Source organism: Natrix helvetica (genome assembly GCF_964273705.1).
Source record: "Natrix helvetica genome assembly, chromosome: 2".
In the NCBI taxonomy this organism is placed as follows: domain Eukaryota; kingdom Metazoa; phylum Chordata; class Lepidosauria; order Squamata; family Natricidae; genus Natrix; species Natrix helvetica.
The window spans coordinates 191,739,967-191,767,382 of record NC_138552.1 but is presented as its reverse complement, the minus strand read 5'-3'; the positions used below and the strand labels follow the sequence as shown (position 1 = coordinate 191,767,382).

The 27,416-nt window shown below is 37.5% G+C and overlaps 1 protein-coding gene across 1 annotated transcript in view; it reads left to right on the top strand.

Moving 5' to 3' along the window:
• The window catches only part of MAN1A1 (mannosidase alpha class 1A member 1), a 77,510-nt gene that overhangs the window by 2,263 nt on the left and 47,831 nt on the right, over positions 1 to 27,416 (top strand). Inside the window, exon 2 of the mRNA XM_081945086.1 lies at positions 18,522 to 18,618. Within this exon, the coding sequence (XP_081801212.1) occupies positions 18,522 to 18,618 (97 nt within the window). The remainder of the gene's footprint in view (positions 1 to 18,521; positions 18,619 to 27,416) is intronic.

The window sequence follows — 27,416 nt, the reverse complement described above, 5'->3', positions numbered from 1 at the left end:
GCCTGTCACCTTGAGTGAATTAGCATGCTGGGGAAACAATGATAGAGTCATCTTTTAAACTGTTACTAAGAATTATTCTATACAGGTATATCTCATGTTTGTTCATTGAGGGGGTATTAAAGGTCTTAAAACTATAAAGAGTTTAAAAGAAGCCTTTGTGTGGAATAAAACACCTGCAAGTAAAGCAAGTTATGTAGCAATAAATATGAACATGTAGGTGTTCATAGTAAGAGTGATAAATACTGTAGAAATTATTTAGTGTGTCATATAGCCCGCAAAGAGACTATCCTACGGAATGTAGGTAACTGGCTGCACTTGCAATAAGATCTATTTAGTGCAAAAAGATCTATTTATCATGACATATTAAGCAATATATTCCATAAAATGTTCGTGAAATTAAGTACCATTTATTCATGCTATAAGTGCTATAGGAGTCATAGGTGCTGAAATAGAAGAATTGGATGAACTCCTAGGAAGGTATATCTAATCTCTAGAACAAATTGCTGTGCAGTCCGGTTTGTGCTATCTATAAAACTATGCCACATGTGACAATTCAGGGTACATTATAGGGCATTTGATCTTTGATTTATAAAAGAACTGTTTTCTGAACTTTGGAATAGTAAATAGAACTGATAAAAATGCTCTAAAGATTGCATGTAACATTAGTGATAGATTGCATGCATGCCTGCTCAAGTTTTCAATTTTTTTATTTGGGAAATTCAAGATAGTTTATCTCTCCAGTTAGTCTATCTTTAAGAGATTAAACTGTTCATTAAATCAACAAAGTTCCAAATTAAAACTGCTACTGCTATCAGTGACTATTGAGTGGCATGTCTGGCTTGTAATTCCATGAATCTGATATTATGGAATTGTAATACTATACCTCTGCTGCATATTTATATGAAACAGCTTTTTTCAGGCATTTCTGTCAGCATTAGTGAAATATATTAAAGCTGTCTTCAAAGCTGTCTTAGAGTCATTATCGAAGAAGTTGATGAAATTATATGTGTAGTGTCCATGAATTTCTGCCTAGAATTTTTTTATTTTTTAGAACAGATTTTTTGAGTAGTGCAGACTACTTCATTTTGCTCTCTATTTCAGGAATATGCAGTGTGCCAATACTACATTGTGCATTCTAAAATGCTACTATTATACTCTGTAGACATGTGGCCGCTGTGAAGTTTACAAAAAGTAAAAAAAAAACATTTAAAAAGACGCAGCTCTTCTATAGATGTGCATCTATGTGCAAAATTACAGCAGCAGGGCATTCCCCAAGCTTAAGAAAACAGTTCATTTGCCTTAGTTGTTATCTAGTAAGAAGCACAATTTATAAACAGAAGTATGTGTAATTTGAGTCCTCGTTGAATTTCATGAGGTCTCTTAATGAAGCTGGAAGAAAATATTGTGTGACTTGTGGGGCAGTACATTTTTATTGTTGCTCTAGGGACAGGGGGGAAAAGAACTTGAAGAAAATCTGTACAGACTGTTGGAGGAATAAAAATATGTGTAAAGTAAATGAGGAATAAAATCATTTATGAATCAAATAAGATGGTTCTTGTGATCCTTCTACTGTTCGTTGCAATAGAGGAACACCAGTGTAGATCTTGATCCATGCGATGTCATCTACTGCAGAACATTTTGCTTGATGAACATTTTCAAAATTTTCTCATGAAGGCTTTTATTTTATTGTGGTCAGCATACTTTCCACTGGAAAAAAGTAAATTATATTTAGGTAGCTGCCTAGCTTGGGTTCTCTTTAAGTGTAATCTCATGCAAAATCCTGAATAAGTGAACATAAAGATAACCTAAACTTAAACATTGTTGATGTTTGTGACCCTGAGGTTTCCTTTACTTCCTTGTCAGTTTTAGGGAAGTAATTTACATTGCTTTCTTTGGCAGGGGATTTTATACTCCAGAGTTGACTGTTGTAGAAGTCCCAGGTATTTCCCCTAGACTGGAAAGGTCTATAAAATTTTCAAACCAGAGAAAAAATACTTTTAAATATCCTTCATCAATCTAAAGTCACTTTGTTACAATATGATTGCTACATGAATAAGAGTAAAAATTTATTTTAGTGAACTAATTGGAAAGAGGGTTTGTCCATTATTCTCCACATGGCTGGTAAATTGAAAAACATGTCATTACAGCAATCCAGATAACTTCATTTGTATTACCTATATCTTCATGGTAATGTTGCTTGCGTCATAACATCACATTATGTCAAGGATATCATTTCCATAATGTTGTTGCATAAAATGATGTAAACTGCTGCAGAATTTAATTCACTGCATTGACATCTGGAAAATTGACATTGCAGTGATTTTGTCTTGCCAGATTATCCTGTATGTAGTTGATCTATAGATTTAGTAGCATAATTGGATAAGTGATTTTGCAACAGCTAGTCTATAAATAAAGTATCCAGGTTATAAAAGGGCTTCTCTATTTGTCATTGTATCTGACAAAGTTTTTCTTCCTATGTAAACTACTAGTTTATTTAACTCTGGGATCAGTTTCGTATCCTGCAGACAGAAATATCATATATTGAAATCTAAAACTAAGTATTTAGCTTTAGGACATTATCCATCTAAAGGGAGGATATTCCATCAATATAGGGTCCTTTAACTTTTCAGCTTTTTATCATGGATTTTTTTATGATTCGGGGGTAAAAGTAACTTTTTTCTAGATCTTGAGTACATTTCATTAGTATTGCCTCCTGCTGGTTTTTTGTTTGTTTAAGTTTTGGTCATGTCATGTCTCTTTGAAATACATAATAAAAGCATCTTATAATCTTGAGCCCAATCATAATAAAGCTATATGATACAGCCTTATTCTGTTCATGTAAACTTTAAAAAACTCACTTGTTCAACAAAGCTTTTTAGAAAGGATGCATTGAATATACAGTAAGTGAAGAATACTTTAGAGTACACTTCTTGAAGCATAGATTAGTTGTGCTAGCAGACACAAAAATATTCTTGGGCATTTATTCAAGAATGTAAACATGTTATTTTGATGTGTAGTTGCTCCAAAATTGTTAACTTATTAAAGTGGATAGTTCTTCTTTTTAAAACATAAAAACAAAACAAAACTCCTTAACTTTGCTTTCTAAAGGTTATAGTTTGGGCTATACTTTATAAGGATGCAAGGCTATTAAATTAATAGAAATGTGCAGAACAATGAGGGACATTTAAGTCATGGCAAGACTGCAAGTGAAAGGGTTACTTTTCAAAACTTTGTCGCTTATCTCTTTGCTTGAAAAATTCAGAGCAGCCTTATTCAATTTCATTGTACACATGTTGTGTATTGAAAATAAAGGTTTGATTTGATTTGATGATAGCCTTCTAGCCCAAGTTATCTGTTTATGCATCAATTTACCAAATAAATAAATCTGTATGGGCAAGAGCAATGAATGTTGCTGCTGAAGCCGCCAGTTTGTCCCTGAAGTGAAGCTGCTTACCTCATCGCAGTCCCAGCCAATTCTCCCAATGATTTGTAAAGCCATAGCATAAATGCCATAGCGTTTAGAATCTTTAAAAAGAAGCTAATTTAATCCTGATGAAATAATAGCAAAAAAGAATTTAAACTCTAGTAACACAGTAATTTAAATTTCAAAATAGGATGTTTTATCATCAGAGCAAAATGGATTTTACATGTTTTGACCTGATTTGATATTGCCATGTGATAATTTAATTACATTTCCATTTGGCTAAGCCATCCCTCAAAGATCCATTAAAATAATGTAGACACTTGAACCTCCTTTTTAACTTTGTGAATCTCTAGAAACACATTTGTCAGGAAAAGTGCAGTAGCATGGCATGAGATACTTCATCACTCCAGTGGTTCTTTGTTCTCCATGTATGTATGTATGTATGTATGTATGTATGTATGTATGCATGCATGCATGCATGCATGTATATTTATATGCATAATTGGGTAAAACTAAAGACCACTAGAATGATTGATGTTTGTTTTTGCATATGTACAAGTAGGATTGACTTTTCACTTCTCTCTAATTGAAGTGAGGCATTTCTCACCTGTGCTAGAACATATTGTATAATGGTCTAGAACTGAATACAGGGTTGCTGTTGTTGCCTTTGTCTTCAAGTTATTGTTTACTCCTATTGACTGCCTGGACCTATGCCTGCAGTTTTCTTGGCCAAATTTTTAAAAATGGTGCGCCATTGCCTTCTTTCTAGGGCAGAGAGAGTAATAATGGCCTAAAGTCACCCAGCTAGCTTCTTGCCTAAAGCAGGACTAGAATTTATAGTCTCCCTTTTTCTAGTCTAGCTCCTTAACTACTGTATGAGACTGAATCTCATAATACAATTTAGGATGATGCCTTTTAGGAGCTAGGTAAAATTACTTCTAAACATGAGTTTTACTCTATATTGAATCAAGGAAACCACTTAATTATTAGAAATAAAATATCACAAGGTTATTGACAATGACATAATATTTCATTGATTAAACTTCATCTTCAGACATACGTTTAAGTATTTTATAATATATTTCATTAGCTCTGGCATAGCTAACTGCTGAATAATTATTAAAATACAGTTTTCCCGGGAGCTGCTGTATAAAAAGAAGAGTTAGGCTTGCTTACATGGTTCTTGTTCTCCACCCATCTGCAGCTTTGAGAAATGCAGTGCATGTAAAAGTTTACAGGATTAAAAGTAAAATGTCAACATTGTCATCATTGTTCACCAATCATTAATATATTTATAGTGGTGGTTTATCTATGAAATTTATATAACATTTTGTAAAATATTCAGACGCAAATTGCTAAAATAATTGACTAACTTTAAAGTCTTGCTTAATTATAAACATTTACAAGAAAGATTAAAACTAAAACAGAATAATCCAAAATCAAATTCATAATATATTTCTTTACCAAGCCCAAGAACCTTAGTTTTTATTCAGAAATGAGAACTTTAGTTCATTGTTACATTATATTTTATCTGCCGTAAAGAGTTTCAGTGTTCCCTCTGACTATCTCTTGCTGTCAATGTATTAATATCTTTGTACTTTGAGAAGAAACGATCTTATACTTCCTTCCTTCCTTCCTTTTCTTGACAATGCAACAGCTAATGTATCCAAATCAGCAACAATCCACAGTTTACACATTTGTTTCACAAAATATTTAAATGCAAATCATCATTGAATTGGTATTGACTTTGGAGACCTATCAGTCATAACTGAATGTACTCGTAATACTATTCTTTTCTGAGATAAGCAACACAATACACAGCATAGAAAAAGAATAAAATTAGGAGGGCAGCATTATTCAATATACTTATTTGACATCATATTTCCAAATTTTGCTCTTTGCTACCTGTCATTTTTCAGCCAACTGCTAGTAGACCTTTCCAGATGAAACCTCTAAACTTTTTGTATCTAATCTCTTTCTGTAACAATAATGGCATTGTTGGGAGAGATGCAGTTTTCATAAACATGTACTTATATTTAACATCATAAGTATAAGGAACCCATATTTGTATTTTAGCATTTCTGCTGAGATGCCATCTATACTTGAAACTTTTTCTACATTCATGACTTCGTTTTTTTTTTCCTTGGATATTATCATTTATAGAATGTGTTTCATTTCCACTCTTCAACATATCTTTATTAACCCTATGCAGATCTCTGAAATATACTTCCAGTATATGGTGGCTCAGTGGCTAAGATGCTGAGCTTGTCGATCAGAAAGTTCAGTAGTTCGGTGATTCAAATCCCTAGTGCCACGTAACAGAATGAGTTCCTGTTACTTGTCCCAGCTTCTGCCAACCAAGCAGTTCGAAAGCATGTAAAAATGCAAGTAGAAAAATAGGAACCACCTTTAGTGGGAAGGTAACAGCGTTCTGTGCGCTTTTGGCGTTTAGTCATGCCAGCCACATGACCACAGAGACTTCTTCGGACAGTGCTGGTTCTTCAGCTTTGAAACAGAGATGATCACCGCCCCCTTGAGTCAGGAATGACTAGCACACATGTGCAAGGGGAACCTTTACCTTTATACCTTACTTAAGCATAATTTCAAATAATTTAGCCATTTTTGTTTTAATTCTCTTTACTTTGCCCTCTTAACCACTTCCAAAATCCTTTCCCCCACCCCCATCAAATTCTGAGTTTTTGTCTCTTACATTTTAACCATTTCTTACTCTCTTTATCTATAGTTATATTTTTCTGTATATTTTTCTCTCTATTTTTCTATCTCATTTTATAAATCCATGTTTTTGCTATGCACTCCGTATATATTCCCTCATTCTTTATATCCCATTCATCAACAGATGGCCCTATGAATATTAACCTCCACTATCCATCATTCCTCTGGTCAGCCATGATTTTGACATATTTCTTCTCTTGGCTCTTCCACCCAGGAGGAAAGCTAAGAAAACTAAATAGCGCCATGCAGAGGTTGTCACTTTTGTTGTTGTTATTCTGCAGCCACAATCTCCTTCGTTTCTCTGTAAATAATTCTGAACCACTGTTTCTGGTTCTCAACTTCAGTCCCAACTTGTTAAAGAAAGGAAATCACAGTAGTGATAATAAACAAATCATGAGCAGAGCCATCTGGATTAATTACTCATCACCCACTAGGAAGCAGAGTCCAGTGAAAGTGATTGAGTAGTATATAACAGCATGCTTTTTCTTCCTGGGTAATCTAGAATCCTGTTCAACTATTTGTGGAAAAACTTCCATTACCACTCCCTTGTTAATAAACATGAAATAATATTATATGGTTGTATACATACATTTTTAACCCAAAATGTTTTCTATTATGGCACCAGTTTTGGAGTACTTGGGTTAATTGCATTCTTCTATAGGGAAAATGCAAACCTTAGTATGGATTAAAATTTATCTCCTTGCTTCACACTGAATTGTTTCCCTTGTTCTCAAATACATTGTATAAAATTAAGAATCTTAATAGGATTTTATTAGTGTGCTTGTAAATCAGTTTTAGTTAATGCTCTACTATAAATATATAAATGGATTTTATTGTAAATGTGTTAAAATACACACCAGAAGAGGATGACAAATAAACTGATCAATATCTTCAAGTCTTTTATTTCATATAATGCATGTTGCTGAGGTATTTTTTAGGTGTCCAGACTCAGGAGTCCCAACTACATATGTATAGTTGGGCCTTGCATTTTTGATGGTATAAGAATTGGACAAGAAAAAAATAACAAAAAAGTATCTTTGGCTGTTTATGATATTTATTCATATGGATTTTTACATTCTATATCCATTTTTTAAAAATTTTGTCATTTCGTCTCATTGTGCACTGCCCCAAGTTGCTTTTGGTGAGATAGGTGACTGTATAAATTTGAATAATAAATAAATATGTGAGCCCACGCTGTCCTTCTGCTCTATACCAATTATAAGGCAAAAGGCCTTTCAGCGCATTTTTGCTGCGTGCATTGAAAAAGGGCTAATCCTTTTATTGCTATATTGATTAGGTCATGACTTGCAGCACAAATGAACAGAGTGTTCATTTGGATTGTTGGGTTGTTTGGATTGGATTGTTACTAGATGGGATTTTTCGCCAGTTGCCAGGAAAAGATCAGATATGGATAACCAGATAAAGTGTTCCTCCTTTAATTTCCACAAACTATTTGCATTTGTGTTATTTAACAGCTGTTGAATTACATTAGCTTTACATCTTTGGATCGCTGAGGACAATAATGTTAGAAAATCATTTGATCCATTTTTTCTAATGGCACATATCTAATATGCACATATGTACGCAGTTTGATTACAGTGTGCTCAGGTACATTGATAAAAAATAGTAACTTGTAAATAAAAGTACAACTTGTCTCCATTGATCTTTATGCAACAACGGTCACAGTATAACAGTGCTGATATCATGGGGTAGATTTCCTGGGAATTTTCTGAACTTTCATCGAGCTCAATAGATTGGCTTCCCATTTTATCCTTCCATCAGATGAAATAGCTGAAGTTGGCTGGCAATTGAGAGAGGAGCCTATTGGGATTAATTTTTTTGCCAGGACTGGTTGAATGTTCCTGATTTCTTTCTCATCATCTTCTATCCCTCACTGGCTGAAATTTAATCCCTGAGGCAAGAGGCGATCCAAGAAAAAGAAGTAGAAGACTTCGCTTCAGGTTGTCTTTAAGCAGGGGTGGGTTCCTGCCGGCATTACTACGGTGCCCCAAAAATTTTGTGTGTGCGTGCTCACTTCACTCATATGCCAGACGCGTGCTCTGCACTCATGCACATTTGCACTTAAAAAGGTCTGTGCCATGGCAATGCTGTGCCGTGCACACCATTAAAAAAGAGGAAAAAGTACATTTTTTTCAATGAAGATTGTTCTGTGCATGTGCCAAACAGAAAATAAAGATGGTAGTGCCCAGGATAGAACCAGTATGGTCACATGTCCGGCTGAGTTACTATCTATTTGGCCGAAGCGGACCATACCAGTAGGAACCCACCTCTATCTTTAAGTAATAAGGAAATGTCTTAGGCAGAAACAGCATTACATTTTAATTTCTTTGGACTGTGCATGCTCTTGCACTGTATGTCCTTGTGCTTCTAACAATCTACTCAGTGTCCTGATTAGAGCCACATATAAACTGTATCAAGGAAGCAAGTAAATGATAAGCAAGTCAACAGTATTATATATATGTTAGTCTTTTATTGCACAGATGAGGTTTGCATGAAAATACTTCATTGCTTCCAAATGACTTGTAATAACTTTTCTTGAGAAATTCTTAGAGGTTAGTAAAACTCAGAACCTGGGGTGGAAAGTGCAGAGTTGGGGGAATCTCAGCAATCACACTGTGGTTGCCCAGGGAAGAGGCAACACGCATTCAAGAGAACAACCCAAAATAAGAGACTGTGCAGTCCTGAACTGGATGAGGGAGAGGAGGAAAAGGCTCAGGATAGCTACACCCTAGAATCTCCCAGGATATATCTATTAAAGTTAGAAGTCTATAGCTTTAGCCAGGTCTTAGCCTTAGATTCTATTAGTGTAAACCAGGGATGTCAAAGTCGATCCTATTGTGGGCCGTATCAAGATTTTGTTTGGCCTTGGGGGGGTTGGGGTGGGCATGGCCTGGATGTGGCTGATTGGGTGTGCGTAGCCAGGGTGGGCCAGGGCGCACTGGCCAATCCCTCACAGTCTCCAGGACAGCCCTGCTAGACAACTCTGGGCCTACTGCAGGCCAGATCTGGCCCGTGGGCCTCGTGTTTGAATAGGGCTCAATTGGATTTGAGCCTAGGCCTGGCAGAACCTGATGGAATTGTAACAACCCAGTGCTACCTTATGATCTTGGGATTTTTTTCTTGTTCTTAAACCAATTTATCAGCTGCTGTACATTGTAAATTGGTTGACTCTACATTTTCGGTCCTACACATTTACAACTGTAAGATTTAAAAGTTGAGAAGTGTGTTTGCATTTCTCTTTTTTTCCCTAGTAAAGTTTGATCTTTCTTGCCCTCTTGGGAGACTGGGAGTGGGAGAAAAGCTGATATCTCTACTTTGCACTTCTCAATATTATATGATAAAGAAGCAATGCAATAGCAACTATTTCATTATTTTCTTTTTTAATCATCCAAATAATCAGAAAAGGGCTGATTAACAAAGAAGACACTAGGGAGTGTCCTCTTGGAAGATTGGTGATAAATATGCCTGCCAAGCTGCTACTTCTAAGAAAGAGGCAGGGCCACAGTACTAAGAATCCCTCAAGGGGGTTAATTTGTATTCTCTTATTTTCATGTTTTTTCTCTTAAAAAAAAGTTTATTTCAGACAGGTTTAATTTGGATCCCAGGAGGATGCCATTAATAACTTAAACAGTATTATTTATTAGAGCAACTAACAAAACTTAGGAAAAAGTGGAGTAAAGAACCACACATCCACATCCACACAAATACTTCATAATTCTAGCATCTGGCAAAGCAACACAGGCACACATCTGCAATATATTTAAGTGTTCTGGAGATCACTGCCTGCATGAAGAATGAGCAGTGATAATAGGCCTGCAGCTTGTTTAATGTTGGCAAATCCCTCCTTTTTCTAATCTCCATTTAGCTGTGTTTTATTCTTTATTGTGAAAAGACAAAAGCTCTGTTTGTGTTATTAGAGCTAAGCTGAAATATCCCTCCTTTATAGCTAGTTCACCTGTGAAAGGGAGCCTGACAATTATTCAAAAAGACACAGAAAGTTTGGCAGAATGCTGTTCCTCTACCTGCTCACACAAACGTTTCTACCTCCCACAGAGCTTTCAGGCGGTAGTAACAATCCATGGTGCTTGCATTCATGTGTAGGATTGACTGTTGCTACTGTGACATTATTATTAAAAAGTGCCTTCCGTGAAGAAGAGAGATGGGCTAATGTCATTGAACACAAGTAAAGATAGTTCAAAGATAAGACCAATGTTTTCTATTTTGATTTTAAAAGTATTCTGGCCACCTCTGAATTAACTTCTGTGAGGTCATCATACAGCCACAATTAATTTGGTATGATACTTGGCTGACATTAGTGATGCTGTAATTTTAGTGTGTCCTTATTACAAAGGTTTTTCAGATTTAGGCTAATTCTTTTTTAATAGCAGTAATATTTATCTTTAAATATTTAGTATAGGTTAAATATGTTGCCTCGGGTGTCCTTTTGTTTGTTTTTTTCTGCTTTATTGTTGTAAACTTATTTTAAAATTTAGTCTTATGACTAACAATAATGAATTTCAGTGATAGCATTTCAGATATATACATTCACCATTTACCATACTTATTTTTTGGTGCAGTGCCTTTAATGTTTTTTATAGTCCTTAATAGCCCATGTGGCATCTTGTTCTAAAATAACTGAGCAGGTTTAGTACTTACTTGGGAGACTATCAGGGAATCTCAAGTTGGTAAAATAGACTGGAAGTCAAAAAGCATCACAGAAATAGTATTTGCAGTCACCTGGAGATAGTATATACTTAAAAAAAATGACTTTCTCTTATTCCATAATCAGAATTCCATAATTGTACATTCTGGGAAAGACATTATAAGTATAAGTATAATCTTTATTGTCATTGTACCCTAAATGCAACGAACTTGGTTATTCATTCTTACTGAAATAGAAGTATAGGTGGAATTCAGTAATATATTGCTTTTAATCAGCAGAACAAAATAAAGGCAACTCTCTCTCCCCTTTACTCAATCCCTTTTCTAAATAAATCCCAACCTCTTTGGTAGGATTTTAATAGTCCGCTGGATAGTGATTGTAGAGGAAAAAAGCATCCCATTAAAAAGAGTCTTTACTTAGCAACTTTATCATTTAACAACTGCTTGCAGTTATGACAATGATGGAAAAGTAATTTTGTGAACAATCCTAGCATTTACAACCTTCGCAGGTCTCCGAAACAAAAGAAATCAGAAGTAAGATCATAAGCACAACTTTTATTTAGCTGTTTTACTTAATGACCAAGTTGCCAGTCCCAAATGTGGTCACTAAATGAGAACTACTTTTATAGCTGTAGTTAGACAGAATCCAACACTGATCCATAGCTGGAGGCCATCTAAAATACTCTATAATTGTTTTTTCTTCTGTTACAATGTAGTGAACTCTGACAAAATTAGGTCTGATATCATGACCAAAACTTCAACCTCTTGCTGCCTCATGTCCCTCACTTATGTTGATTATGTTTCTCACTCTTAAGACAAATTTTTAATTACATACAAGTTACCAGCGTGCCCTACCTTGTACTATCTCTTGTTTGAGAAAAAAAATGGAAGCTGTAGCTGACCTGGTGATCTCCCCATTGGGGAAAGTTGCTGTAATGTGTTATCCCTTATGACAGTGGTTTTCAATCTGTGATCTGCAAAGGGGGAGGGGGCACACATGTTGTTACAGGGGGTCCGTGAAGGCTTGAAGAAATGTTATGATTTAAATATTGAGTTAAGTCTTGAGGCTTCATGGCCACAAAAAGTATTTGAAGGGATCAGTGGTGAAGAAAAGGTTGAGAATCATTGCCTTATGATATTGTAAGATATGGCTGGTGGGAATTGCACAATGTGATTGATATAAGGGGTATGAGAGTTCAAGGGTTCTGCAAGATTTATTCTGCTTCCAAACATTTACAATATGTTTGAAATAGAAATCATTGTCTAAAACCAAACTAGAAATTGTGGAGATACGGTTCTTGTCAGTTTGAAATAAATCCTACATCAGCTCTTCTTGCTGCTAAAGTGCTATTGAGTGGCAAGCAAGGAATGGCCATTAATTTGCAGTTTAAGTATTAAGAAGACATTGGACTTGGCACTTACTGAGAAAATTGCAGTTACTTGTTTGGTCTGTAAGGCTCCTTTCTGTTCATTAGAACAGGTAATAAAATAACTTTTTGGTTCTCTTGAAAGCTATTTGATGGCATGTAGTCAGTCAATAGACTAAAATCACAAATAATGTTATGCATAAAACCTCAGTAAAAGGCAGAATAATTCAACAAACTAAAAAAATGCACAGTAAATATAAAAACAGTACAAAAGAGAGGTTTTGGTTCTTATTTTCTGAACAGTTAATTAAGATTGAATTAATTTGTATTTTTAAATCAAGTGGAAAGGAGAAAATTGGCTTATAGTCCACAATTTTAAATGGAGTATCTCCTCAAAGGTCATCTCCAGAATAATTGCTGGGGTGTGACCAGACAGCTTCAAATTGTCTTTGGCAGAGTGTGTAAGCAGAGATTGTAAAGAAATATAAGCTAGGTTCTAGGAAATGAGCCCACTGAGCCTATAAACAGGGAGAGTAAATGGGAATTGCAAGTCAACTTCAACAAGCAAGTTTAAAGGGAATAGTACAAATGTAGAATTGAAAGTGACCAGAAGGATCACCTTAAACCAGCCTCCAGTAGTTTGCTTGCAAGGCAGTTAAAATATCCATAAGAAATGGCTGGTCAGCCTCTTTTAAAAGCCCTGCAGAATTGGAAAATCAACAATCTCCTTAAGCAGACTGCCTATTGTGGCACAAATCTTTGACTGTCAAGACATTTTTGGCTTATAATTCAACTAAATTTTGATAATTGCTGCTTACGCCCAGCATTTCTAGTTCTAGTTGCTGAGGACTCTTGAAAACATGAATTGGAATTGGAAACAAGACAAAATAAAAGCTGGCTGCTCTTGATTGCTTAAAGAAGAAAAGGAACAGAACCTGTGATCACACCTGAAAGGCAGTATGTTTGGGTTTCCATCTGAGAACATCCTGGCATATATAAACAACAATTATACAATTGCAACTCTCATCTAAAAAAGCAGCAAGCAACCATACTTTAACGGAAAGATTAGATCACAGAAGAAGGGCATCACAAGAAACCAACAGTGAAAAGAACAGTAAGGCATAGAAGAAAGCCCAGTAAACAAGGATAATACTAATGGATAGAAGAGATGTAGAAGATATTCTGCCATATAGGAACCCAGAAACAGATGAAAATACTGTAAGTCCTTGTGATGGTTCTTTGCTGTCCAAGGACCTGGACAGGCAATAGTGTTAGTGTAGTAAATATATATAGAATTATATATATTTATCTCCTATTACAAAACACATCTTTCCCAAATAACTATTACTCTGGGTTACATCCACATTTCTAGGCTTTACAAGGTGATGTTGTCACATGAATATGTCTTAAATATTCAGTCCTTTAATACTTATTCTTTTAATACTTGGTTCGAACTAAAGTCTCAAAATGTTTAAAGTAACACACAGCTTTTGCCTTTCTCCAAACACTCTTGTACTAGTTGGGATGAGGTGCTGTTTCAGGATGGTTGCTCCTTTTCTAATTGCTGCCAAGCTCCAGGCAAGGTTCCAAGCTCCAGGGAGGAGTCTTACTAGGATAGGCTCAGCATAGCTTATGGTCCCAGCAGGTGAATGAAAGTCCTCTTGCCTGCTTGCCTCTTGCCAATCTATAGACATCACCTCCACTTCCTTGACTCTAGGCTGTGTGCTTTTACCTTTCCTGCTACGCACACCCCACTCTCCACTCTGTCTTAGCATTTGCTTTGGTAACCTCAAAAGTCTGAGTGGTGTAAAGCTGCCTCTGGAAGTCTGCACATCCTTGGAAACACCAGGGTATACGTGCACGAATGCATGTCTGAATGGATGAGGGAAGTGCAGGGAAAATGTTTCTGCCTGGTAGTAGCTGCTTTTCCAAAGCATAGGCAACAATCCCAACCCCACTCCCTCCCAGTCCTAAGCCTTTGGAGGAAAAAGGAAAAAAATACACTGCGGTATAGGAGACAAATTAATGAATCCATAAATGGCAGAAAGGATGGAATTGTTCCTTGCAAAATGGGTAGGCAAATAGGTATGGGAGATGGTGACTCACTAGCACAAAACAAATGTGTTCAAAGTGAACCCAGAGGCTTAATATATATTCTCAGGTAAGAGCAAAGGTTATATAGTAGTTTAATGCAGTGGTCAAGGCATCAAGCTAGAAACCAGGAGACCAAGGTATGAAGCCAACTAGGTGACCTTGGGCCACTCTCTTTTCAGGAAGGAGCAATGGCGAAACATTTCTGAAAATCTTGCCAAGAAAACTGCAGAGATATGTCCAGTCTGTTGCAAGAAGTCAGCACTGACTTTTGACCTTGGCCAATAACTACTCTGTATTAGCATTGTAGTCTCCTGGCTAATATAACATTGCTTATGCAAAACAAATAAGCATTTACTGGAAGGCATTAAAAAAGGACCAAGGATCAGGGATGTCCGAGCCCCTCCCAACACATGCCAAAGCCACTGATGATTTTCCAAATGTGCAGCATTAAGAAAAAAAAAAGTGTTTCACAGTGTATGGGAACACGAACAAAGCATCTCTTTTCAGATTGCTAAAACAGCCATGTCTCTTTCAGAAGCGAATGTGCTCTGAAAGCTGATCCCAGATGGTTTGTCTTTACTTTGTAAAGAGAGAAAAAGGAAGATACATGGTTCATGGACCAGCAACCTGCCATCAATACAAAAGAAGGTGATTCTTCTTTCTGGTGAAATGATTCTTTTGGTCAAAGAGGATACTGGAAGTTTTGCTTTGTTCCCCCACCCCAAGATAATTGTTAGTATTTTAAAGGGAAAGCAAACAGAGAAGCACAGGTAGATTCTTACAGTGCAAGCTGCCAGGAAAGATTACTAAAGCATATAAAAAGATCTTGAGTAAAATATAAAAATTACCACTAGTTGGAAAAATATAGTGTAGCATGCAAAGTTTAATAAGTTCTACATATATGAGCTAGAAGTATAATAATAAAAGACAAGTGAGAGGTAATTTAATAGTTAAAAATACCAGACTAAAAATGGAATACAGTGGTTTTTAGTGCTGCTTTAGGCACAAAGTCAAATGGGTGACTTTGGGCCAGTCCATTCTCTCATCTCTAGGAAGAAGACGATGGCAAACCACTTGTGAAATGTTTATTTGTTTATTGTTGCCAAGAGAACTGTATGGACTTACCCAGGTAGTCGCCAAGACTGACTTGAAGGTGAGATGGAAATAGATAGAAATGACATGTGAAGGTTAAAAGGATTGGAAAGAATAATCTGTAAAAATTGGCAGCCGTGTTCAGCTAGGATATGCTTAGGATGGAGTTTTCAGCATAGAAATATCTGAGCTTTGATTAAGGAGATCTGATCAAAGTTCTGTGCTTCACTGTAAAGGGAAAATGAAAACAATACCCTGCAACACTAGTTCCAGTAGTTGTAAAGTTTGGCCTGACCTGCTACTTTGAAGGACTGACAGTAACACAATGAGATGTATTCGGGGCAGATATAGTTCTTCACTCAAGAAACCTAAATATACAAGCATCAGATAAACAATAGCTAGTATGACATAAAAAAGGTCCTGGAATTAACAGTTGTTTCTAAATTGAACAAAATATGTACAAAATAACAAAAGGGCGTGCAATTCTAAATTGCATGAACAGAAGCATAGTTCCCAAATCTCAGGTTGGAAAAGTTCCAATATATTCTGCACTTCTCAGACCCGATCTTAGTTATGATGTCTAATTATGGGCTCGACACTTTAAAGATTCAGTGAAACTTAAACCAGGTTGGAAGAAATTGAGTCTATCTACCATTGGGGAAAAAAAGAAAACTAAAAGGCCATATGATGACACAGTTAAATACGTATGCAAATAGGTATACTGTTCTGTATTATCTCAGAATACAAGACAGAAAAAAATGGATCCCCATTATATGATTGCAATTTCTCTCATTGAAAAAAACCTCCCAAACGTAAGAGCCACTTGACAGGAGGATCCACTAGACACCAAGATGACTGACTGCCTTTCATTAGTACATGGGTATATTCATGTAGAGGCTAAGCAGACATTTGATCTAGAGAATGAGATGTTTGGATTTGTTTAATTCGAATTTCTGTACTCAGCAGGGCAGTTGAGTTTAATAATCTAGCTGAATATTTCTGATTCTGTCACTCTAGATAATTAGTTCTTCAGTCAAACACTTCACTTAGATGTTTCATTCAAATACATTTCTCAAATGAGACTATGCTGAGTATTCTTGAAATCCAGCCACAGTACAATATTTCTGACTAGCAGATTTCGTACTGGAATATTTTATCTGAATCCAAACTTTTACTGCAGAATGACTTAATGGAGTGCATACATTGCCAGTTTTAAATATAATATGAGTACCATTTTCCATCCAAGCTCAAGTAGAAGCAGGAAATGATATATATGAGTTGAATTTTGCCAAACTTTCTCTCAAATACAGAGTTAATAGACTTTAAAGAATATATAAACATGAAGATTAGATTTGATTTATGGAAATAACCTCATCTAGCATCTTTTTGAGAAAGCCTTTTTAAAGAAAACTATTTTAGTACTCCATTAAACTTGCTTTCTGCTAACTTGGAAATCAATTTAATAAGCTTAGATTAGAATGTCGATGTGTTTTGGAGAACAGTACCTGATCACTTAGCTGATTCACTTCTCAGATTATTTTCTTAATTCAGTCTTCCTTGGCTTGTTGCCCTCTAGCATATAACTTTAATTTACAGAATTCCCACAATAATAAAAGGACACCAGAACGTTTGCCTTAGTTATTTAAAAATTAACCTGAGTGAGACAATCTCTGTACTACTGAGCTGTTTTAGCTTTAGCTTTATAAGTCATTTGGGACAGTTTAGCCCAAATGATATAGCTTCGTCCCAACTGATATATAATGCTTAAACAAGCACACCTTTTAAATACAACATGTATGTGCATCTGTGCTTTGAGGTACATGCAGGAAAACAATATGTAGTTTAGAAATGGAAAGATAACACTTGAAATGAGGACACAATTCTAGTGAAAGAGTTTAGGTTTTAAGAGTTTAGGGTTAAGGCCATTCCAGTTTTCCCAAGCGCTAGGATGCTGTTGCTTCATCTCCTATCAATGCACCTTACCCTGCTAAGGAAAAAAAACAAACAGAATTAATCTTGGGAAAATGGGAACTGATGGCAGAGAGCTCTCTTCAAGAAGAGAGATCTTTCAAAGGGCAAGTGATACATTTATACCAAACTGTGGTGTATCATGTTGAGACTCTGAAATATATTCCTTTATGGAAAGGAATGCTCTTTTGCACATAGGAAACAAGTACTTCTACTCTCGTTTGTGAGAGGAAAGGAGAATGGTGACTATATTTAAATGTGCATATTCATATCTGTTATTCAACACGTTACAAAGGCAGTAGTATGAATTCTAACCTATATATCAAAAATAAATATTTAGGGGATGCAATAAGAGGGTTGATGGGACTTTGCAAACATTCTGGTGTCTGTATCTGGCCCGTGCATTGGAAATCACATCTTTGTGAAGAAAGTACTGTTTGCTATAGAACAGGCATTAATTTGATTGCATCATTTTTTAAAAAAAGAATCGTCTCAGAGTTATACTAAAGTGAATAGGAACAGATTATATTTTGTTTTTAATGCCAGGAAACATTTTGGAATAGTAAGGAAAACGCTTTTCCTGTCCTATCATCCAGAAAAAAGTTAGCAGCATGCTAGGGTAGTACAGATAGAAGATTGTAAAATTTATTAAGCATTCTTTCCAAAATCTTGGGATTTAAGCATCTCAGTAGATTGCAGATATTTAAATTATTTTTTTAAAGAAAATACATTCATTTAGTATCAACCTGCTGAAGGTATACATCTTTGTGCCAACAGATGCCATTTTGCTGATTCCTAATTTACATAATAGTACTCAAAAGTTTGTAACGATGTAGGAACTTATATAATAGATTGGGAACCACTGATTCATGATGTAAAGTAAGTATTTCTGCTTATAAAAGGATGACATCCAACTCTCTGCCTGTGTTGTGAATTAAACAGGTTTGCATTTGCTGGGGATGTCCATTATATGAGTAACTAAAACAGTGAATATCAATATGATGTTGCTGCTAATAATATTTTAACATTAAAATATATCTATAATTTAACAGGCGTTTAATTTAGCATTGAATGAGGTGCATTAATCTTTGGTTACAGTATATTTTCTGCTAGTTTTCTTGCCAAATCCAAATTATAATCCTCCTTACATTTCCCAACAGATGATGAAACATGCCTGGGATAATTACAAACATTATGCCTGGGGATTAAATGAATTGAAACCCATATCAAAACAAGGACACTCAAGCAATTTATTTGGTGAGTAATATGTGCTTTCTATTTAATGACATCAACTGATTTCCTATTCTGAAGTTAAAGATTACATTAGAAGCAAGCAGTGTTTTTGACCAACTGCAGTGACATGTTACTGAAAATGTCTGCGTTTCTTTATCAAAGTTTAATTCTCTGGTTATATCTTGTCTATTGTTAAGAAAATTAGCAGCACTTGCAGATAGAGTGAGAGGCAATGTTGCTTCATATTCCAAAGTTGGCAGAAGAATCTCTAATTTGCTACAGCTTTCCTCTTACATTTTTGCTACAAGTTTTAATATATTCCCTATGAAAAACCAGTAAGATAATGCAAACAAAGGAATTCATAGAAACTGTGGGATCCTGATAAGTTTAGTGGTCAAGAGGTTGAATTCTTAACCGCATTCAAGGACAGGACTAACAAATGCAATGATCCATGCTATTTGTTAAGATATAGGCACTTAACCAAAGTCTTGAGCGTAAAAAGGAATAATTTTTTGCAATGCATGTTTGGGATCAGATATCAGATTGATAAATATCAGTCTTAGCTGAGCTCCATCTGAGAGAATTAATCACTTCAGTGGTAGAAGAAATTATATGTTCAAATCATATATATATTAAAAAACCATTTTCCAGGGAATGTTACCATGTGCTACATATATTTGTAGAAATACACAAAAGGTCAAAATGGTGGTGGATGAAGGGCTTTCCTAGGTTCTATTGGGTATCCTGGGTTATAGGCTAGGTGAACTGGGAAGCTTCTACAATATTGCTTCTTTGCAATAGTAAATCCTGGTGCAAACCACAATTTTCATCTAAGTTTCATTCTCCCTCTGCTCATATGTTCAATTCCATGGGCTAAATGAACAAAATATGGAAGCAGTACCTTGGGAGCCACTGAGTATCCATCGGAAGAAGCCCATTGACTGAGAGTATTAATAAGCATCTATGAGAACTCCAAGCATGTTTTTTTGATTTGGAGTTCTGAAGAGACATCTGGGACGGCCTCTGCTGAGCCTGGGCAGCATTTATGTAAGTTTGGGAGGGACTGCGTATTTGGCAGAGACATCTGCCAATGCATTTCTAATACCATCAGAAATACTCTGATGAGACAGAATGGCAGAGGAGAAGAGCAAGGCCTCTAGGAGACTTTTTACCAAGGAGACGTGCTTAATAGGCGAACCCGAATTAGTTAGAAACCGTCTCAGTTTCCATAAAGCTCAAATTATGCATAACTGCAAAGACATATCAAGAATCTACATAAATATTAGCAGATTTCCCTTTGGCTAATTTAAAGGCACATGTTAGCACATCTAGCTACTTGAGTCTGGCATTTAAGCAAGAGAGAGAAGAAATAGCATGTGATAACAAAAAGCTGATGGCCCAAGGCAGAGATTTACAGACTAAAGAGCAGCAGCTACTGTGCCCAATCATGGAGGAAAAGCAAAAGCAATGAGATTTTGTTGTAGCAGGCCAGTGGTCTGTTTTGTTCCGTGTGCTATGGTGTTGATAGATTGAGTGAAGGTATAGAGTTCATGGCCAAAGAAGACGAAAGGCTTAGAGCAGTCGGGAATTTCTACAGCAAAAATTCAAACAAACACAAATGTTAAAGCCAGAAAAGAGGATTTTGGAAATTTAGGCAATAAAAGGGAGTAACAGAAGTTTTTAGAGGAGTTAGTTAACTAGGAGTTAGTTAGGTAAGTTCAAAATCCACTGGCAGCAATAGCCCATTCTCTCAAAAGTGTACACCTCTGCCACATGAAGTATGCAAGGGAAAGTTAACATGGAATCAAAGTGAGAAAGAGAGCCTACCTTGGGAAAAAGCATGACCTAGATAAGGCACAGAGGTTTTTCAGAACTGCAGCTTGGCGTTAGAGACCCTGTGTCCTTTCTCAGCTGTAACAGACTGTGTGTGTCAGTCTGGCTAGTTTCCAGAAGAAAGAAAGCCATAAGGAGATCATCAACATACTGAATTAGAGCAAAAGATGCAGAACAAGATCAAACCGATTATACAGGTACTGTACATACAAAACAAAGCTGATTATTAGGGTGAATAGGAATGAAAATGAAAAAGTTTACAAAGACTCATGACTGAAAAGTTAGGAGCATATAGAAAAATGCTGACCAGAACAGTGTGGGAGTTTGGAACCACAGGAAAGATGGTGATAATAAGTCTATTTGTCATTCTTAGATGCTACACAAAGTGCCATTTGCTACTCTACCACCATTTTTGAATGAGGAATATTAAAGCATTGCTTCTAGTGATTACAATTATACCCTGCTTCAAGAATACAGTTACTGGTTTAATTCCTTTTTTAGCTTCTGGGTTTAAGGGATATTACATTTTCCTGGTTAATTGTTTTTTTTAGTCAATTGCAATTTGAAGTTTAACAGACAGAACTGAAAGTATGCATTCCATTTCATTATTATAATGTTTTGTCCACAAAATATCACAACTTGCTTCAACTTGTAGTAATCTAAAATGTAAGGCTGGCTTACCTCCCGAAGAAGCATTGCAAATAGAACTATTGTTGCTTCTTCATCCTGCGAAAGTATATCTAAATAAATTCCATTTGGTATGTAATATGCAATGGCTGTTAATTTACATAGCCAGACCCAATTCTGAGACCATTTGCTACAGAGAAATATTGAGAAATCTGATGTCCTGAGAGTACAATAAAGAGCAGGTGTATCTAGAAGGCAAGGGATAGTTTTTCCTCCTATGTTGCAATCAGAGACAGAAAGAGATAAAAGAAGATGAGATGCTATTACTTTCACCTGCAAACATCCTTGTGCTATTTTAGGACAATTTGTCTCCAAAGCCCAGGATTTCCATGGGAGTAATGTGATCCTGAGGGGGGTTTGACCCTGAAAGGATAAGTCAAAGATTTGTTCCAAATTTTGTTGCCTGTTGCTATATTTAGAGGTGTCCTTCCTTTTCCTTGTCTGTGAGTTTGGAAAGAGGGTAACCTGCAGCTGATTCAATTGAAGAGCCATAAGCAGTGTCTTCAGCTTTTCCTTTCCTTACCTAGAAACTTTTGAGTTTGAGTGGTCGTTGTAATAATCTCATTAATGTTTTCTCCTTCCAGCCCAGTAAGATAGATTTTAAGTGCCACCTCTACAAAAGTGTTACTGAAATTTCGGCAAATTTCTTTAAGTCAGATAGTCCAGAGTGCTGCTGGATCATAGTACTTAAGCAATTCAGGAAATCAGCTTAGTCTTCCCCTTTTTCCTGCCTATGCTCTGTATTTTGTGCCAATCTTTATTAGGGGGACAGATGATCAAAATCTAAAGTGTTTTTTCCTGTGTTCAGGAGGGAACTTTTGGGGGAGGAAGGTGTTCCATAAGGCAAGCACCACTGCAGAAAAGGCCCACGTCTTGACACTCGCTAAGTGAGCCCCCCAGTTTGCAAATGGCACACAACATGGAGCCATACAAAGGTCTTCCGAGGCACACCTGTTTTTTGAGCAGAAGTCATGAGTCCAGAGGCCTTCCAGATTGTTTATTGGGTCTGTCTGGGACAATGCAATCCCCACCACAGAACCAAAGATGGTATAAGCATAACTGGCAGGTTCCAAAACCTCACTCCTACATGAGGTCACCCAGCAGCTTCATGTAGATGTTGAATAGGAGCAGAGAGAGCAGAGCACTGAACTCTGCAGTGCCCCCATGGTCACATGATCAAAATTTAGGGATTTGCAACCCAGCTTGGCACACCTTGTTAGTAGCAGGAGCAAGAAGATGACAAAGGTGAGCTGGGACAACAGCACAGTATAGAGCCAAAAGGGCATGGATGTGGCAGAGATAGGTGAGTGGAGGAAGTTGATGTGTCCCCCTGAAGCTGTAAGTGCAGGCCGGCTACCAAGAACCCAAACTGTGACCACATAGGGGCACTGCAGCAACTGTAACTGTCAGCATGAGTCATAAGTCATTTTTTTTCCAATACTGTAGTAACTTCAAATGATCATTGAATGGGAGTTCCGGTTCCGGTGGCTGATGGCGACGGGCAACTCGTTGCTCGCTCCGGCTCCCCGGTGGGCTTCCCCACTTCTTGGGGGGCACAGGACGCCCCGTAGAGGCGTCCTGCCGGAGGAGCGGCATCGCGGGGGATCCCTGCATCGGCGGCTGCCGGCGGGAGGTCCCCTGCGCGCTCAAGGCACCGGGGAGCAGATCGGAGGGCGCGTGGGTGCGTCTTCGCTGACAGGCTGTTCGGAGTGAAAAAAGAAAGCTGAAGGATGCAGCGGCGGAGCTGTGAGGTGTAGACTCCCTTCATTCCTATTACCAACTATAAAATTTGTCTGCTGTGCAAACTTGAACTTTTGGCTTGAATTGGAGAGGTGCGGCTGGAGGGGAGGGGGATTCCCCCCCCCCTTGGACAAGCGGCTGGAAACAAGAGAGCTCTCAGCCCCAAGGGAAGGAGGAGGGGGAGAGCCAAACTAAAGATGTCACACCCCTACTAAATGGATTTTCAGATTTAAACTTTTAAGGTTTAAGACAATGAGATCTGGAAGCCCTGGGAACTTTGAAAACTTTATTTGTTGCCTCAATACCCGAAGCTGGCAGGGCAAGATGGCACACTTCCGTTGTCTTCATGAGATGTGAGACTTGACTCCACCTTTTAACTTCAGGCTTCCGGTCTTTGTCTCCATGCTACCTGGATAATTCTCTTGTGGATTGTTTGCTTCTGAACCCCCTGGAGTGAAAAACGACTGCTCTTTTGCCAGGGTGATTAGAAAATTCCCCTGTGCCTGGACTCTCTGCCTCCTGGACTCTCTTGGCTGTTCTATCTCTCTGACTGATCCTTCTTTATACTGACTGGACTCTTTACTTCATAAACAATGGCATCTAAAAGACCACCTCCTGGAAAGTCAGGCTTTGCTGCCTCAGCCCCAACATCTGTAACCTCCAGTCCTAGCACACAATCAACGTTAACAGCCTTCAAGCAACCTAAATCTACGGACCTGGAGTTTCACCAAATGTTACAACAACTTTTACAGGGACAAGAGGAAATAAAGAGACAATTGAAGGAGATGAAAGAAGAAATTAAAGAGAACCAGGATAAAATTAATAAGAACTCACAGAGACTGGATCTTTTGGAAGATGGGGCGGCTGAGATGAAGGGAGGGATAGAGGGCGTGCAGAGGGGAAACAAAGAACTTGACACCCAACAAATGAAAATAGAGTTTGAGAGAATGTCTTTTTATCTTAGATTCCAGAACGTGATGGAGACAGATGATGAAAACATAAGGGACATCATGACAACCATTTTGACTGAGTATATTCAGAAGGAAAAACAACAGATGGGGTGGGAAATAGACCTGGCCTATAGAGTGAACTCAGCATATGCTAGAACACATAATGTCCCCAGGGAGGTACACATTAAATTTCTTAGGAAAAGCACAAGAGATGAAATCCTGAATGCACAAAGGGGGCAAGCCTTGACATACAAAGATAAGGAGATAACCATTCTGAAACAGATCCCCAAGAAAGTGAGGGAGAAAAGAAAATTTTATTCGCAATTGGCGAATAAACTATACCAGAAGGGGGTGAGGTTTCGATGGTTATTGCCTGAAGGTATGCTAATATTCTGGGAGGAGACAAGAGTTAGAATTAATACACCCATAGAGGCGCAGGCCTTTATGGAAAAAAATAAACTACTCCTAGAAAAACCAGAAGACACTTCCGTAGATGTACAAGACACGGGAGGGGCCAGAGCACTGCCAACTGGGGGAGATGGGGCGACATCAAGAAAGCTCAGATCACACAAATAAGTAAGAAAATCCACGTGATATAAACTGACCGAAATTACCAATTGAATTTACCACACTGACTATATGTTATTACTTAATATTGAATCTTATGCAAATGTATACTATGAGTTTGGAGGGGGGGTGCACCTACCGCATTTCGCAGCTGCCAAAATTTGTAACCTTTCCCATACCTTTTCCCTATGTAAAACATCCAAAAACCAATAAAAAACTTTGTTTTTTTTAAAAAAAGATCATTGAATGAATGGTTGTAAGTCAAGGACTACCTATATTTTAATTCTGGAACTGGGAAGAACATATTTCTCTTCACCATCCTATATCCCCCATCCCTCTTACAGTATTTTGGTTCAGGTTTTATGTATTTCTTGTGCATTTTGTCTGCGAAGATTATTGTACATCTGAGAAGATTTCTGTGTGAGGTATAATTCTAACAATTTTGTTTAATTGGCTCGTGTACAAAGACCATTAGCAAAAGGTTTTTTGCCGTGATATAGTTCATTCCAAATGCAAACACATAATTATTGTGCTCCATAGATGACATTATGAGTCAGCATTATTTGAGAATCAGGCTGTTTAATTCTTATCTGATTAGAAATATCTTTATACTTTATATTAATTTGTAATAATTTTGTATACTATTTCTAATATATATAATACTTCTAAAATTAGAATTCATAAATATATGCTTTATGTTTGTAATTTCCTAGTGAATGATCGTTTCAGGTAGCAATGCTTTTTAATTTGAGGTAAATTTTTAAAATAAAATATTATTGACAGCAACATAATAGGACTCTTATATTGTAGATTTTAAAAACTGTAGTCATTTATCTTTATTTCTTACTGGCATCCTAACTTTTATATCCCTTTATTTGTTTCTTCATCCAGTTTAAAAAAAACATAATTTTGTGCGTTGCCCATTTTTGGAAATAGCTACTTTTCTGCAAGAGGAAATTAAAGTTCGCTCGTTCAATCCAACATGTTGCAGGAAATTTATGAAGAACAGAAAGAAAACATTTACACTTGACTCACAGATTAGGAAAAGTATAATAATAAAATAGTAATAACAATGATAAATCTGAATTGTCTGCTGTCAAAATTAGAAGCTCTGGTTTTCTAATATGATGTTGATGCTGTTTTATTAGTTTTGAATGTTGGAGGAAACTGTGATAAATATATGATCTTCTCTAAAGTACAGGTGAAACTCGAAAAATTAGAATATCGTGCAAAAATTCATTTATTTCAGTAATGCAACTTAAAGGGTGAAACTAATATATGAGATAGACTCATTACATGTAAAGCAAGATAGTTCAAGCCGTGATTTGTCCTAATTGTGATGATTATGGCTTACAGCTCATGAAAACCCCAAATCCATAATCTCAGAAAATTAGAATATTACATGCAATCAATAAAACAAGGATTGTACATAGAACAATATCAGACCTCTGGAAAGTATAAGCATGCATATGTACTCAGTACTTGGTTTGGGCCCCTTTTGCAGCAATTACTGCCTCAATGCAGCGTGGCATGGAAGCTATCAGCCTGTGGCACTGCTGAGGTGTAATGGAAGACCAGGATGCTTCAATAGTGGCCTTCAGCTCTTCTGCATTGTTCGGTCTCATGTCTCTCATCTTTCTCTTGGCAATGCCCCATAGATTCTCTATGGGGTTCAGGTCAGGCGAATTTGCTGGCCAATCAAGCATGGTAATCCCACGGTCATTGAAGCAGGTTTTGGTGCTTTTGGCAGTGTGGGCAGGTGCCAGGTCCTTCTGGAAAATGAAGTCAGCATCCCTATAAAGCTCATCTATGGAAGGAAGCATGAAGCGCTCCAAAATCTCTCGGTAGACAGCTGCGATGACCCTGGACTTAATGAAGCACAATGGATCAACACCAGCAGATGACATGGCTCCCCAAATCAACACAGACTGTGGAAACTTCACACTGAACTTTAAGCATCTTGCAGTGTGTGCCTTTCCATTCTTCCTCCATACTCTTTGGGAACATCCAACTTCTTTTGCAATTACCTTTTGAGGCTTTCCCTCCTTATGGAAGGTGTCAATGATGGTTTTCTGCACAACTGTCAGGTCAGCAGTCTTTCCCTTGATTGTGATTCCTACTGAACCAGATTGAGAGACCATTTAAAGGCTCAGGAACCCTTTGCAGGTGTTATGGCTTAATTAGCTGATTAGAGTGGGACACTTTGAGCCTAGAACAGCAATGGCAAACCTTTTTTGGTTCGAGTGCAATATGTGGGGGAGCGCAGGGGGGTAGTGTGCGGGCATGCTGCACCCATAATGCAATGTGCGACCCCCCCAGTGCGCATGCACACACTACAGGTGCGACCCCCCATTTTTGAATGCTTTTTTGGCCTCCCCAGGCTCCAGAGGCTTTATAGGCGCCTGGGGAGGGCGAAAACAGCCTCCCCGGCCCCCGCCCCCCGGAAGCCCTCCAGAGGCTTCAGGGACCTTCAGGACGCTTCCCTGAAGCCTCCAGAGCAGTCAAAACGACCCTCCGAGCAAACCGGAAGTCCATTCCTGAACTTCCGATTTGCCTGTAGGGCCGTTTTTTTGTGCTCCGGAGGCTTCAGGGAAGTTCATGAAGCCTCCAGAGGGCCTCCGTGGGGTGATGGAGGCTCTTTTCGCTCTCCCCAGGCTCCTATAAAGGCTCTGGAGCCTGGGGAGGGCAAAAAATGGCTTTAAAAAAGGGTGAAATCAGCTGGCCAGCATGCACATGCGTGCTGGCCAGCTGACAGGGCACCGGTTTGCGTGCCCTGACAAATGGCTCCACGTGCCACCTTTGGCATGCGTGCCATAGGTTCACCATCACTGGCCTAGAATATTGCAACTTTTCACAATATTCTGATTTTCTGAGATTGTGGATTTAGGGTTTTCATGAGCTGTAAGCCATAATCATCACAATTATGACAAATCACGGCTTGAACTATCTTGCTTTGCATGTAATGAGTCTATATCATATATTAGTTTCACCTTTTAAGTTGCATTACTGAAATAAATGAACTTTTGCACGATAGTCTAATTTTTC